The sequence below is a fragment of the Macaca thibetana genome, chromosome 1 (genome assembly GCF_024542745.1).
Source record: "Macaca thibetana thibetana isolate TM-01 chromosome 1, ASM2454274v1, whole genome shotgun sequence".
NCBI classification, from domain to species: Eukaryota; Metazoa; Chordata; class Mammalia; order Primates; family Cercopithecidae; genus Macaca; species Macaca thibetana.
This window is the reverse complement of record NC_065578.1, coordinates 142,408,077-142,422,229: the sequence shown is the minus strand read 5'-3', so window position 1 is coordinate 142,422,229 and position 14,153 is coordinate 142,408,077. Positions and strand designations below refer to the sequence as shown.

The 14,153-nt window shown below is 37.7% G+C and overlaps 1 protein-coding gene across 7 annotated transcripts in view; it reads left to right on the top strand.

The window, feature by feature from the left end:
• Positions 1 to 14,153, top strand: part of MARK1 (microtubule affinity regulating kinase 1) — a 143,042-nt gene that overhangs the window by 108,417 nt on the left and 20,472 nt on the right. For all 7 annotated transcript variants that reach the window (XM_050761092.1, XM_050761074.1, XM_050761067.1 and 4 more), the window contains 4 exons: positions 2,341 to 2,440; positions 3,808 to 3,920; positions 6,990 to 7,143; positions 7,449 to 7,642. In XM_050761092.1, the coding sequence (XP_050617049.1) occupies positions 2,341 to 2,440; positions 3,808 to 3,920; positions 6,990 to 7,143; positions 7,449 to 7,642 (561 nt within the window). The remainder of the gene's footprint in view (positions 1 to 2,340; positions 2,441 to 3,807; positions 3,921 to 6,989; positions 7,144 to 7,448; positions 7,643 to 14,153) is intronic.

Genomic DNA, 14,153 nt, shown 5'->3' with positions numbered 1-14,153 from the left:
GGTCTCTAGTTTTATTTAAAGTAGTTGAATAAGGCACTTAAATTACCATTGCCCAAAGTGGTGAAAAGAAATCAAGTTAGTGATAATTTTTTAAGAGTTACGTCTGCGTAATAGTATTTTTTAAATATATGAATTCTCTAGAAAGTTTAATTTAAAAATGTATCATGTGGCTGGGCATGGTGGCTCATGCCTATAATCCCAGCACTTTGGGAAGCGGAGGCAAGCAGATCACTTGAGCCCAGGAGTTCCAGGCTGGGCAACATAGTGAGACCCTGTCTTTAAAAAAAAAAAAAAAAATCATGTGATGATGACCTCTGGAAAATCCTCCAATTCAGCACAGCAATCCTGTTAGAGATTTCGGTTGTTAGAGATCTGCCCTGGATTTCTTATTTTCTAGTGATTAGCTTTAGGTAGATATTAATAAATGAGGAGAAGGTACCTGGGCAGTCAAGAAATCAGCCTTCAAAAGGTATATATATGGGAAGTTATTTTTCTAATTAGTGGAATATTGGCAAGTAAAGTTTAAAGATGGAGAAAGTACTTTACAGGACTTGGAAAAAGCAATTAATATATCAGCACCTAGAATGAAAACCTAAAATTCTGTAGTAATAAAAAGTGAACAGTCTTTCTAAATTAATACAGAATTATTCAAATAAGTTTCTTCCAGTTCCCCATTGCCTGACCATGAGTATAGTAAATTCTCTACTAGATTGCTTTTTTTTTTGGTGGTGGTGGTGGTAAAAAACACCTAACATATATTTACCCTCTTAACAACTTATAAGTGTGTATTACAGCATCGTTAACTATGTGTACATTGTTGTACAACAGATCTCCAGAACTTTTTCATATTGTGTGACTAAACCTCTGTACTCGTTAAACAAATCCCCATTTCCCCCTCATCAGCCCCAGCAATCCCCATTCTGTTATACTTTATGTTTCTGTGAGCTTAACTACTTTAGATAATCCGTGTAAGTAGAATCATGCAGTATTTGTCTTTCTGTGATTGGCTTATTTCACTTAACATAATGTCCTCAAGGTTCATCCATGTTGTAACATGTAACAAGATTTTTTTTAAGGCTGAATAATATTTCTTTGTATTTATGTACCACATTTTCTTTATCAATTCATTTGTCAATGTACATTTAGGTTACTTCCACATCTTGGCTTTTGTGACTAATGCTGCAGTGCATATAAGTTTCTGAATATCTCTTTGATATTCTGCTTTCGATTTTTTTGGATAAATACCCAGAAGTGGGATTACTGGATCATATGGTAGTTCTATTTTTAATTTTTTGAGGAACCTCTGTACTGCTTTCCGTAGCAGCTGCACCATTTTACATTTCTGCCAGCAGTTCACAGGGGTTTCAATTTCTCCACATGCTCACCAACACTTGTTGTTTCCTGTTTTTTTGACAGTGGCCATCCTAATGAGTATAGTGGCCATCCTAATGAGTATAAGGTGATAGCTCACTATGGTTTTGAGTTCCCTGATGACTAATGATGTTGAGTATCTTTTCACACAGCAAGCATGCTTTTTGACCACTTACGTATCTTTTTTGGAGAAATATCTATTAATTACTTTGCCCATTTTTTATTGAGGTTATTTGTTTTTATGTTATTGAGTTGCAGGCATTCTTTACATATTCTGAATATTTACTCCTTATCCAGTATGTTTTGCCAATATTTTTCCCATTCTCTAGCTTGCCCCCTACACGGTTGCCTTTTAACAGCCCAGGACTGTCTGTTATTGTCACAGCCTTAGCTTAAATCTGACTCTGGTAATTCACATCAACCCCAGCTTGATTCTTACCTAATTCCTAACTCTAGACTTAAATTTTGACTGCCTTCCCTTTCCACATTGTCTTAGCTATCTTTATTGATAGCTTTACTGCTAACCCTGATTTTCATTCCCCATGACCTCTTCTTTGCTAATATTTTAATAAGTGATGATTTTAAAATAAGGCATATGTTTGGCATAAACCAGGAAAAAATTATAATCTCCATATTAATCTTAAATGTAAAAATTTAAAGCAGAAGTTAAAATCTGCTTTATAAGAAGTAAGTTCTTATGTTAAAATAACCAAATTTGAAAATATTCCCTTTGAAGGAATAAGAGAGGCATGGTGTTTTGAATCAATACATTTGGTGAGTGTGTAGGAAGACAGTCATAGTTGTTGTGTGTCCCAAAGTCTTACACCTCTTTTTGACCCACTAATCAAACTAGAAATGTCACATGGAACTTGTTGAGTGAACCAGTAATTTTACATTTGTTAAAATAGAGTTATAGTAAGTGGCTGAATGTTCTGATTGACCACACATAATGTAGAGTTTATTTCCTAGCAAATAATGAAAGATCGATGGATGAATGTTGGTCATGAAGAAGAAGAACTAAAGCCATATACTGAGCCTGATCCAGATTTCAATGACACAAAAAGAATAGGTAAGTATTTAAACATGGTAAGAAGTACTGTCCCTAGGCAGCAAGTAAGAGTTCTTTAGTGTACCAAAATAGTGTTTAAAAGTATAAATAGGAGGCCGGGCGCGGTGGCTCAAGCCTGTAATCCCAGCACTTTGGGAGGCCGAGGCGGGTGGATCACGAAGTCAGGAGATCGAGACCATCCTGGCTAACATGGTGAAACCCCGTCTCTACTAAAAATACAAAAAACTAGCCGGGCGTGGTGGCGGGTGCCTGTAGTCCCAGCTACTCGGAGGCTGAGGCAGGAGAATGGCGAAAACCTGGGAGGCGGAGCTTGCAGTGAGCCAAGATCGCGCCACTGCACTCCAGCCTGGGTGACACAGCGAGACTCCGTCTCATAAAAAAAAAAAAAAAGTATAAATAGGAAGCAATTTTTATTTGAAAAATACTTGCATTATCATTTTAATGATAATACACTAAAAATTATACATTTCAAGTTCCCTAATTTGTTCTCATATATATTATGGTCTAATTCAATGTTTGACAATGATGATATAAAACTTAATGTAAATAAATTGAATTCTTTACTTTCAGTTATGCCCAGCAGGAGGAATGGCTGATATGACTATCAGCACTGATCAGACTGATAAGTATCAGCGAACATAGCATGTATTTTAACCAAAGATACAGAGGCACTGAATTAAGAGTTGAACACTTTGGCTCTCCCTTTCTTTTTCTACTGTCTTAGCAATGTTTATTCTCCCTCGTCACTCGTCCTGCTACTGCCCATACCCAGCCAGAGCTGTCCTTCTAACTTGTTCTTTTCATTTCGCAATCCCTTCCCAAAGCCATCATTTAGTCTCAACTGAGTCATCTCAACTGTGTTCCTATTTGACTTGAGGGCAGAGTAGCAGGGGAGAGCATTTTAGGGTATTAGGAACCTGATCAGAAAAACCATGGAAATTCAGATCTCCCAAAGAAGAGTCACCCTACTGCAAATCAGAAAGCAGAAATTGTTAAGAGACGAAAGAAACCACTGCACGAGTAGCTGAGGATGAGTTGAGAGAAAGAGAATTTTGCGTGTAACAAAGACTGACATGGTCTTAGACTGGACAAAGAAAGTTAGCTCAGGAATGTATGAGGCAATGAGAAATTAAGTGGGCCTGTTAATATATTACCCATGATGTAGATAATTTCTGCATGTAAAAGTATCATTGTACAATATCTGTGAAAATATGGTATCCATATTAATAGTCCAGAAGTTTTTTAAACTACACTAAATTTTCATGACTAAGTTTTCATATTCAAAGTTGGCAGACTTGCCCGTGTTTGTTGATTTGTTTATGAAAATAAAACCATTTTCAGAAAATTTCTCTTTTTTAAATTTCTAGACATTATGGTCACCATGGGCTTTGCACGAGATGAAATAAATGATGCCTTAATAAATCAGAAGTATGATGAAGTTATGGCTACTTATATTCTTCTAGGTAGAAAACCACCTGAAGTAAGTTTTTCACCTTTTCAAATTACTGTGAATTATTTTTTGAGCTTATATATTAGTAAATATATTCTTTGTGGAATCAAAAATAATATAAAGATCCTACTCTAACATTCTTATTTGTTGGAACTCAAAAATCACAATGTTAAATTACAAACTGGTTTTATTTCTGGGTACCAAGACAGATTTTATGAAAGAATAGGCCTACTGTCTTTCTTAGCTCCAGGAGCCACCATTCACAGCCTAGCCTTTGAGAATGGCCTCCCCCACAGCTTGTGCATCCAAATGTAACAGTCCCACCAAAGGTAATATGGTTATTCCAGGTGTGCAGAAAAGACAGTGACTGAAACGTGAGGAAGTGATAGCATTTAAAATAAAATGTATGTCTTAAAGGATTGTTAAAAGAGGTAACTCCAGGAAAGGTTATGTGATGACATTTTGCCTTATAAAGTGTCAAGTGACTGATGCTTTCAGTTGGGAATTCTCAAGGCCAGGAGAACTATAATAAGGAGATATACTCAGAAAATAACTGTATACAAATGGTGAACTATGTTAGTCAGTTTTGCATTGCTATAAAGAAGTACCTGAGACTGGGTAATTTATAAAGAAAAGAAGCTTATTTGACTCACAGTACTGCAGGCTGTACACAAAGCATAGTGTTGGCATCTGCTTCTGATAAGAGCCTCAGGAAGCTTACAGACATGATGGAAGGTGAGGGGGAGCCAGCATGTCACATGGCAAGAGGGAGCAGGTGAGAGGTGGGGGAGGTGCCACGCTCTTTTAAATAACCAGATCTAGCGTGAACACAAAGAGGGAGAGCTTGTTACCATGAGGACAGCACCAGGCCATTCATGAAGGGTCCACCTTCTTGACTCAAATACCTACCTCTAGACCCACTCCAACATTGGAGGTCACACTTCAACATGAGATTTGGAGGGGACAGAGCGTCCAAACCGTATCATGAAGCATAAAAGCAAATGATTCTTTAGCAAAACAAATATAAAGGCTATACATGGAGAGTCAAGAACAGATTGCAGGACATTAACAATTTATTGGAAATTAGACATCTGTGGGAGGTATTTTAGAGACAAAAAGCTGAAATTATTTATAATTCCGTAGTAACTGTTAATGGAGCAGTGCATTCCAGCTGGCATATATTGAACCTTTATTGTACCAGAAACGATGCTGGGTACTGTGAATAGAAAGACGAGAAAGTCTCTGCTCTCAAGGAGCCCTTGGTCTAGAGGTGAGGCGAGCAGTTAATAGTATGGTACAGTATGTGTTCTCATTTGGGGGATGCACAGCATACTCTGGGAGCATATAGGTGGACATGTACCTACAGTAGGCTAAGGTCAGACCCACCAAGGCAGGTCTGTGTGACATGTAAGAAGTAGAATTAACAGTAGTACTTGGGGACCAGTTAGAAATAAGAGATAAGAGCCCATGAGATTTCCAATATGGATGACTGTGCAAGCACATTTGCCAAGATAGGAAAGGTACAGATTTCAGGGGGAAGAGAAGAAGTTCAATTTGGGATGGTTAAATTTGAGGTTCTGTTGGATGGAGCTGTCTATTAGGCATTTGGATATATAGATCTGAATTAGGGGGAGAGATTTGAATAATTAACAGATTTGGAGTCTTCATTAGAGGGGAACACATTGCACATAGTAATGTGCCAGGGACTGTTCTAAGGACTTTACAAATATTAATTAATCTAATCCTCCCAGTGAACCTACCAGGTGGGTACTATTATAATGGAAGAGAATCTTTAGTGGAGACATTAACAGCTAGAGATGTGGTATCAAAGAAGCCAAGTCAAGAGAATTTTAAGTGGGAAATAGTACAAATGGTTATTTCTAAAGGCTTTGAACTGTTTCTACTTAGATTTTAAAGTACACTCCTGAGGTCTTTAATTTTCCTGTTAATTTAAATATAAAAGAAGCACTAATTTTATAAGTATATAACCGTACCATGCATGAATTTAAATGAAGTGTGAATTGTATCAAATATAAATGGATGAGGCTACTGGTAAGTAGTAAGAGCCTGAACTTTGGAGCCAGCTTCACTGGATCTAAGTCCCCCCCGACCCCTGCCCTGTCCCAGCACAACCACTAACTGTGCAACTAAGGCGATTAATTTTCTGTGCCTCAGTTTTCTTATCTATAAAATGAGGGCAATAATAGTGCTTATCTTTTAGGATCATTGAAAGTGTTAAATGAATGAGCACTTACAAACTCGGAACAGTTTCTAGTGGATTATTATGGGCTTAAAAACTCGGAACAGTTTCTAGCGGATTATTATGTGCTCTGCATTAGCTGTTTATCATCATCAGTATTACTCTGCGATTTATCACTAGTATTATCTGTATATGAATTTAGATTTCCTATTGGGATGCCAGTGAGGCCATCAAAAGTTTGCTGGCAGCAAACAACTTGTATGTTACAGAGAGAGGGATAGTGTGTCAACCCGCAGTTTACCATGCTGAGTTCTAAGTAGATACGGTTTCCTGATCAGAAACAGTAAACTGTATTTTTTTTTTTTTTTTTGCAAATGTGGAGAAAACAAAACAAACAAATCTATATGTATGTTTATATGCATACATATGTGTATATACATGTGTGTATATTTAAAATTTTAGATTTTAAGTTTGAATCTCAATAATGCCCCTAAACTTTTTTAACCTCAGTTTTTCCATCTGTAAAGTGTAGGTTAATACATCATAGGTTTGTTGTGATGATTAAATAAAGTAACATATAGAAAGAGCTTAGCACAGTGCCTAGTCTATAATAACCATTCAATAATTGGTAGCTGTTCTTTGGTATTTTGACTAAACTAAGGATTTGTACAAGATAATAGAAGATTATGAGTAGTCACTAAAGCATATTCTATCCAGTTCACTCCTTTTCCTGCTTGCCAACTTAAAGTTCTAGGCCCAATACTACACTGTTTTTTTAGTTTGGATTACTTCTTATATAGCTTTAAATCATTTAGAAAATCAAAAGTGCAGTATTTGTGCAAACTTTTTTTTTTTTTTTTTTTTTTGCTTTAAAATCCTTGTGGTTTTTCTTCTTATAGTTTGAAGGTGGTGAATCATTATCCAGTGGAAACTTGTGTCAGAGGTCCCGGCCCAGTAGTGACTTAAACAACAGCACTCTTCAGTCCCCTGCTCACCTGAAGGTCCAGAGAAGTATCTCAGCAAATCAGAAGCAGCGGCGTTTCAGTGATCATGGTAGGGGAAAAAGTCAAATAAGTGAAACAACACACGGGTTCTACCTAAACTTGTGTTTTTAAAGCATTGTACATTCACGTCTCTATGTACTTGTGTCATCTAGTTCTCACAGACTTATATTACTGAATTATAAATATAATCCCTTTTACAGGGACTGACCTGATTTTTGAAATCACAATTTAATCTTCGTTCAGAGTTTAAAGCATGCAAATGTGGATAATTTTAATACAGAGTTTTTGTTTGTGAGCAGAAAATAAATCAGTTGTTTTTCAGCTCATTATGCTATTTTTTTTTTTTAATTATAGCTGGTCCATCCATTCCTCCTGCTGTATCATATACCAAAAGAGCTCAGGCTAACAGTGTGGAAAGTGAACAGAAAGAAGAGTGGGACAAAGATGTGGCTCGAAAACTTGGCAGCACAACAGTTGGATCAAAAAGCGAGATGACTGCAAGCCCTCTTGTAGGGCCAGAGAGGAAAAAATCTTCAACTATTCCAAGTGTGAGTAAATATTCTGTATATTGCAATTTATTGTAATAACTTGTTTCAGGGTTATGGGTAAAATTTTTATCTTTCATTTTTTTAATGATTGAAAATTTTAAAGGGAATTATACTTTAAAGAACATGTAAAAGGGACCACACTTCTCATAAATGCAAGTTAAAAACAACAAAAAAGAATTCGTTTTTGCATGTATAACACTTAACACAAAATGGTACATTAAACTTTCCCGCTTCATTTTCCTTTTTATAATGTTTATTTAATATCATATTGGCACATTTCATTTTTATTTACAAATAAGCCGTTTAATGAAGGCAGACTCAGGTAATAATTAATTTATAAAGTTGCCTCACGTTATTCACTTAAAAACAGCAAACCATAGAAATTATATAATGGGAACTAGAAGAGGGTTTGAAATGTTCTCCCATAAGGCAGCAGGGAAGAATAGAGATAGAACATATAAAAGAAAACTAAGATATATGAAAGGTAGAAATAGAATTGGTAACATTCAGATAATAGGTGTTTTGAAAGGAAAGGGAGCAAAATGAAGGAAGAGAAATAGTTAAAGAAATAATAACAAAAAATAAAGAGGGAAGATTTCATTTTGAAAGGACCCAGAGTCGCAAATAGAAGCCAGAAAGAAAATCTATTCCTGGACTCTTGAAGTGGAATTTATAGATACCGAAAACAAGGTGAAGAATATTTTAAAGATTCCAGAGTCAGAGCGAAGAAAACCTTAAAACAAACAAGATTCTGTAGTCCCAGCTACTCAGGAGGCTGAGGCAGGAGAATAGCATGAACCTGGGAGGTGGAGCTTGCAGTGAGCTGAGATCATGCCACTGCACTCCAGCCTGGGCAACAGAGCGAGACTCCGTTTCAAAAAATTTAAAAAAAAAAAAAAAAACAAGGAACAAGATTCAGATTGATCTTAGGTTTCTCAACAGCAACATGGATACAGTAAAGTAAAGGGGAAAATATTTTTAAAGTATTTAAAGAAAAGCACATTGAGCCTAGAAATTTTATCTAGCCGTGTTGACATTTAAATATGAAGGTACAAAAACCATGCATGTTCTTTGGCATAAAATGTCTCAACTGTTTGACTACACAGTGACCATTTGAAAACACCTTAGTTGGAGGATGTATTCTTACAGGAAGAGAAATGAATCTAGAATGTTGCTGTAAAATATATAGGAGTTGAAAGTAATCAACTTACTGAAGTATTGTATGTAGTAACATAAGCAAAAAGAGGAAAATAATGAAAATTCAGAATCAAAACTCTGGATAGTATCCAGGGCATAAGGATAGACATGGAGATAACTACTTTAAGAATTGATGGATATAACCACTTAGCTTCCACCGGATCTGTTTAGAAATGATTGAACTATAATGGGACTTATATTTGCCTTAGAGGACAGTTTCCAGTGTAATCACCCTGCATAGCAGAAAGAAATAATTGGTCCTGTACTTTCTACCACTTAATATTAACCTGTCATTTGACTGAACTGAGTCTTATTTTCCCATGAACATACTCAGCTTTGTCTATCTCCATGCCTGTCTTTATGTAGTGCCCTTGCCTAAACATTCCCATTACATTATGAAAATTCCATTTCCATAGATCATTTCAAGTCTTGTCTCCTGGATAGAATCTTTTATGGCCGAATACTCCAAAACTCATCAGCTTTTTCAATTGCTTATCCTGTCATTTAGCTCTTAGCTGCTTATATGCTGTCTTGTTTCATTCACTGTTGTTTTCCCATGTAAACCTTCTCTCCCCAAATTTATAATCTGTTGTATATTGACACAGTAGCTTTCTCAGAGTCATTAGTGCTGAAGCATGTAGTGTGTATTCAAAGCATATTTATTAAAGAAGGCATAAAAATTAAGGGATTAGTTTAAATTCAACTTAATTATGCCATACTTATTTATCGTTTTTTTAAAAAACATAAGCTAAAAGATTTTGATAGAGAAATTCTGTTCTTAGCCACATAATACTATAATATATTGTTATTTACTGTTTTAATTTTGGTAGTTTGAGAAACCAAAGTAATGTGTTTTGTTTAATTTTAGCATTTCAGGAGTTTCTAAAGTAAAATTAATCATCTCTTCTTCCCTATCCATTTCCTTTTAGTCTGAACTCCTAATATAACTAGTGCTAATCGTTTAGGATGAATTCTTCTATAGATTTTCCTTCGTTAAAGAAAACAGACCAGGTGCAGTGGCTCATGACTATAATCCCAGCACTTTGGTAGGCTGTGGAGGATGGCTTGCTTGAGACCAGGAGTTTGAGACCAGCCTGGGTAACCTAGTGCAACTTGATTTCTACAAAGTATTTTTAAATTAGCCTGGTGTAGTATTGCATGCCTGTAGTTCCAGCTACTTGGAAGGCTGAGGAGGGAGGATGACTTGAGCCCTGGAGTTTGAGGCTGCAATGAGCTATGAGCTATGGTTGTACCACTGTGCTCTAGCCTGGATGACAGAGTGACAGACCCTGTCAAAAAAATAAAAATAAATAAGTGAATGAATATGTACATAGAGAATTATTTTATTTTACTTTTTCATAAAAATGAAATCATACTATGTAACATTTTAATTTTTTTCACTTATAATAGTTTGGGGATCCTTCTAGATCAGAACATCAAGATCTTTTTAATAGATGCATATTATTTCATTAGTATTAACAGATAGATATATCATAATTTATTCAACCTTTCTTTTGGTGAAGTGTTCACAGTTTTTCATTTCTCCAGAGTACACATCCTTATACATTTATGTTATTGGTATATGTCTTATAGAGACATTCTCAAAAGTTCCATCTCTAGGTCTATGTGACAACACTTCTTTTTAACCTCAGCCGCAGAGGCAGGTTCCTCATGCTCCTCAGTCCATGACACAGTCACCCTTGGTCTGTGCAGCCCCATCCCCACTCCCACTCACCTCACCTAAAGCCTCGACTCTGATGTGTTTTAGTGTACTTGACTATGTGTATATCTTTGGAATATATACATTTAAATTTTTAACAAATGCTACCAAAGTAATTTTCCAAATGGTTGGGGTTTAGAGAGTAGTTATTTCTCCACAAACTCATCAAAGATTGATATTATCAATCTTTAGCATTTTTGCCAATCTGAAGGGCAAAAAGAAAAAAGGTATCCATTTGTTTTCAGTTTGCATTTTCTTGTCTATTGGTGACATTGATGGTGTGGCTCACAAAACCTAAAATGTTGACTATATGACTCTACAGAAAAAGTTTGCTAATCACTGCTTTAAAGCCAAAATACACAGCTGTAATACCTTTTCTCTTGAGGTAATTTTTAGAAAGTACTTCAGCATTTACAATTCAAGCCCTGTAATAGTGTAAAATATTGCCTGAACAAATGAACATTTTTACCAGTGTCAGTAGAATAGAATATAATGGAAAATATTAAATCTATTCAAATGGCATGAAACGGTCCCCTTCCTTTCAGATGGAAAAAGAAATAGTGCCCATAACATGCATAGGTAATTAATAGGTGATAGTACATTTAATGTTTATAAAATCAGAATTTTCTTAGTCAATAGTAAAAGCTCTTGCTTGTAAGTATGATTCTATTGACAGTATTATTTAATACTAGTTTAGTATCTTGACTCAAGGATGATACTGGCAGATGAGCTTTAAAATTGACCAGTTAATAGACAGCATGGGGAGAGTTTTGAGTTAAATAGTTAAATAGAATAATGGTTGGATAAATGTTTTGGTTAATTATCTGAGTCATCTGTTTTATTGTTCATCACCCACAACCATCACAGACTAGAAATGAAAGGAGTCTCTGTTAGTTCATTTGTGTTGCTGTAACAGAATGCCACATAATGGATACTTTATAAAGAAAAGAAATTTCTTTCTCATAGCTCTGGAGGCTGGGTAGTTCAATATCAAGATGCCAACTTCTGGTAAGGGCAATCTTGCTGCATCACCCCATGGCATAAAGCGAGGTCAAGAGAGCACACGCAAGAAAATAAGAGGGGGCCAAATATGCTTTTTATAACAAAGCCACTCTCGAGATAACTAACCCACTTTCACAAGAATTCATTTGTGAGACCGGAGCCTAATCACCTCTTATCAAGCCACACCTCCCAACACTTTTGCATTGGGGATCAAGTTTCTAACACAGGAACTTCAGGAGACACATTCAAACTGTAGCAGAGTATTAATATTTGTAAGTAAGGTGCAGGAAAAACAAACTTTATGTTTTCCTTCTAGAAATTCCCATCCAAAAGTTACATGTGGGAATATAGGGAAAACCCTCGACTAGCCTAGAAACTTGGGAGCTAAGTGTTGAGTTTTGAAGACACAAATATGTTGTGCTGTTTTTGAATCAAGAAAACAATAAAACTTGTAAAGGTATTTTCCATATTAATCTATCACATGTATGAGCAGTACAAAATATAAAATGATGTAAACCACTATGATATGAATCTTAGTGCCCCCCGCATCCTCTGCCAAAATTTATATGTTAAAATTCTAACCCTAAAGGTGGTAGTATTAGAAGATGGGGCCTTTAGGAGATGATTAGGTCATGAGGGCCGTCACGAATGGAATTAGTGCCCCTATAAAAGAGGCCCAAGGGAGCTTGTTCTACCCTTCTACCATGTGAAATCACAACAAAAAGATGGCCATCTAGGAAGCAGGCCTTCACGCACCTTGATCTTAATCTCACAGCTTCAAGAACTGTGAGAAATAAATTTCTGTGGTTTATAAGCCAGCCAGTTTATGATATTTTGTTATAGCAGCCCAAACAGACTAAGACATTAACTCTAAGAAAAGTATTAATCAATTTTTTTACAAAGTAAGGGGAAGAAGGAAGGGCCAAAGATGGCTGAGTAGAAACAATGCCTGTCTAAAGCTCCCATCGAGAGGAACGCAAAAGGCAAGTGATTTCTGCCCTTCCAGCTGAGGTACCCATGGTCTTTCATTAGAACTGACTAGGTGGTTGGTGTAACCCGTGAAGAACAAGGAAAAGCTGTGGGGGGCAGGGATGAGCGGTTCATCCAGGAGCTGCACTGGGCCAAGAGAGGCAGTGAGGGAGTGTGCTGCCTGCCTGGGGCACTACGCTTTTCCCATGGATTTTTGCAACTCATGGATCGGGAGATTCCCTGTGAGCCTACACCACCAGGGCCTTGGGTCCCAAGCACAAAACTGAGCAGACCCATGGCAGCTGCTCCTGCCAGCAACCATTTGGGCAGGCACTGAGCTGCAGGAGTTTTTACATAATCTGGTGGCTCCCGAAACTCCAGAAAGGCAAGAGATCTGTCCACTCCCATGGAAAGGGAGCTGAAGCCAGGGAGCCAAGCAGCCTCACTCAGGGGGTCCCACTCCCATGGATCCCCGCAAACTAAGACCCACTGACTTGGAATCCCCGCTGGCCAGCACAGCAGCCTAGACTCTGCCTGAGATGACCAAGTTCCCAGTGTTGGGGGCAACCACCATTACTGCAGCTCTAGTCAGTGATTTTCCCCTGCCAGTGTTAGGGAGGCTGCACGGTTTGGAATGGGCTGTGTTCCCCACAGCACAGCATAGCAGCTATGGCAGATCATTGCCAGACTGCTTCTTTAGGTGGGACCCAGATCCATCCTTCCTCACCAGGCAGGGCCTCCCTGCAGGAATCCCAGCAACTCCAGCCAGGGACTTACAGACAGAACTCTCATCTCCCCGAGACAGAGCACCTGTGGGGAGGGGCAGCTGTGATCTCAAGTTAAGCAGTCCTACCTGCTGACTGAAGAGTCTGGGCGTTCAGGATGAGGGGGATTCCCCGAGCACAGAGCACCAGCTCCACCAAGCAACCAGACTGCTTCCTTAAGGACATCTGTGATACTGTGCTTTTTGTCTGGGTGAGACCTCCCAAGCTGACAACTTATACAGGAGAGTTCCAGCTGGCGTCAGGTTGCTGCCCCTCTGGGACGAAGCTTCCAGAGAAAGGAGCAGACAGCAATCTGGCAAATGGGGTCTGGAGTAGACCCCCAGAAAACTGCAGCAGACCTGCAGAAGAGGGGCCTGAGTGTTAGAAGAAAAACAAACCAACAGAAAGCAATGACAGCTACATAAAAAACCCCACAAAAACCCCATCCAAAGGTCAACGGCCTCAAAGATCAAAGGTAGATAAATCCACCAAGATGAGGAAAAACCAACTTGAAAATGCTGAAAATCCCCAAAGAAGAATGTTTCTTCTCCTCCAAATGATTGCAACACCTCTCCAGCAAGGGAAGAGAACTGGCTGAAGCTGAGATGGATTAACTGACAGAAGTAGGCTTAGGAAAGTGGGTAATAATGAACTTTGCTGAGCTAAAGGATTATGTTCAAACCCAATGCAAAGAAGCTAAGAACCATGATGAAAGATTACAGGAGCTGTTAACTAAAATAACCAGCTTAGAGAGGAACTTAATGACCTGATGGAGCCGAAAAACCTAGCACGAGAACTTCATGATGCAAATACAAGTAGCAATAGCCAAATAGACCAAGTGGAAGAGAGACTATCAGTT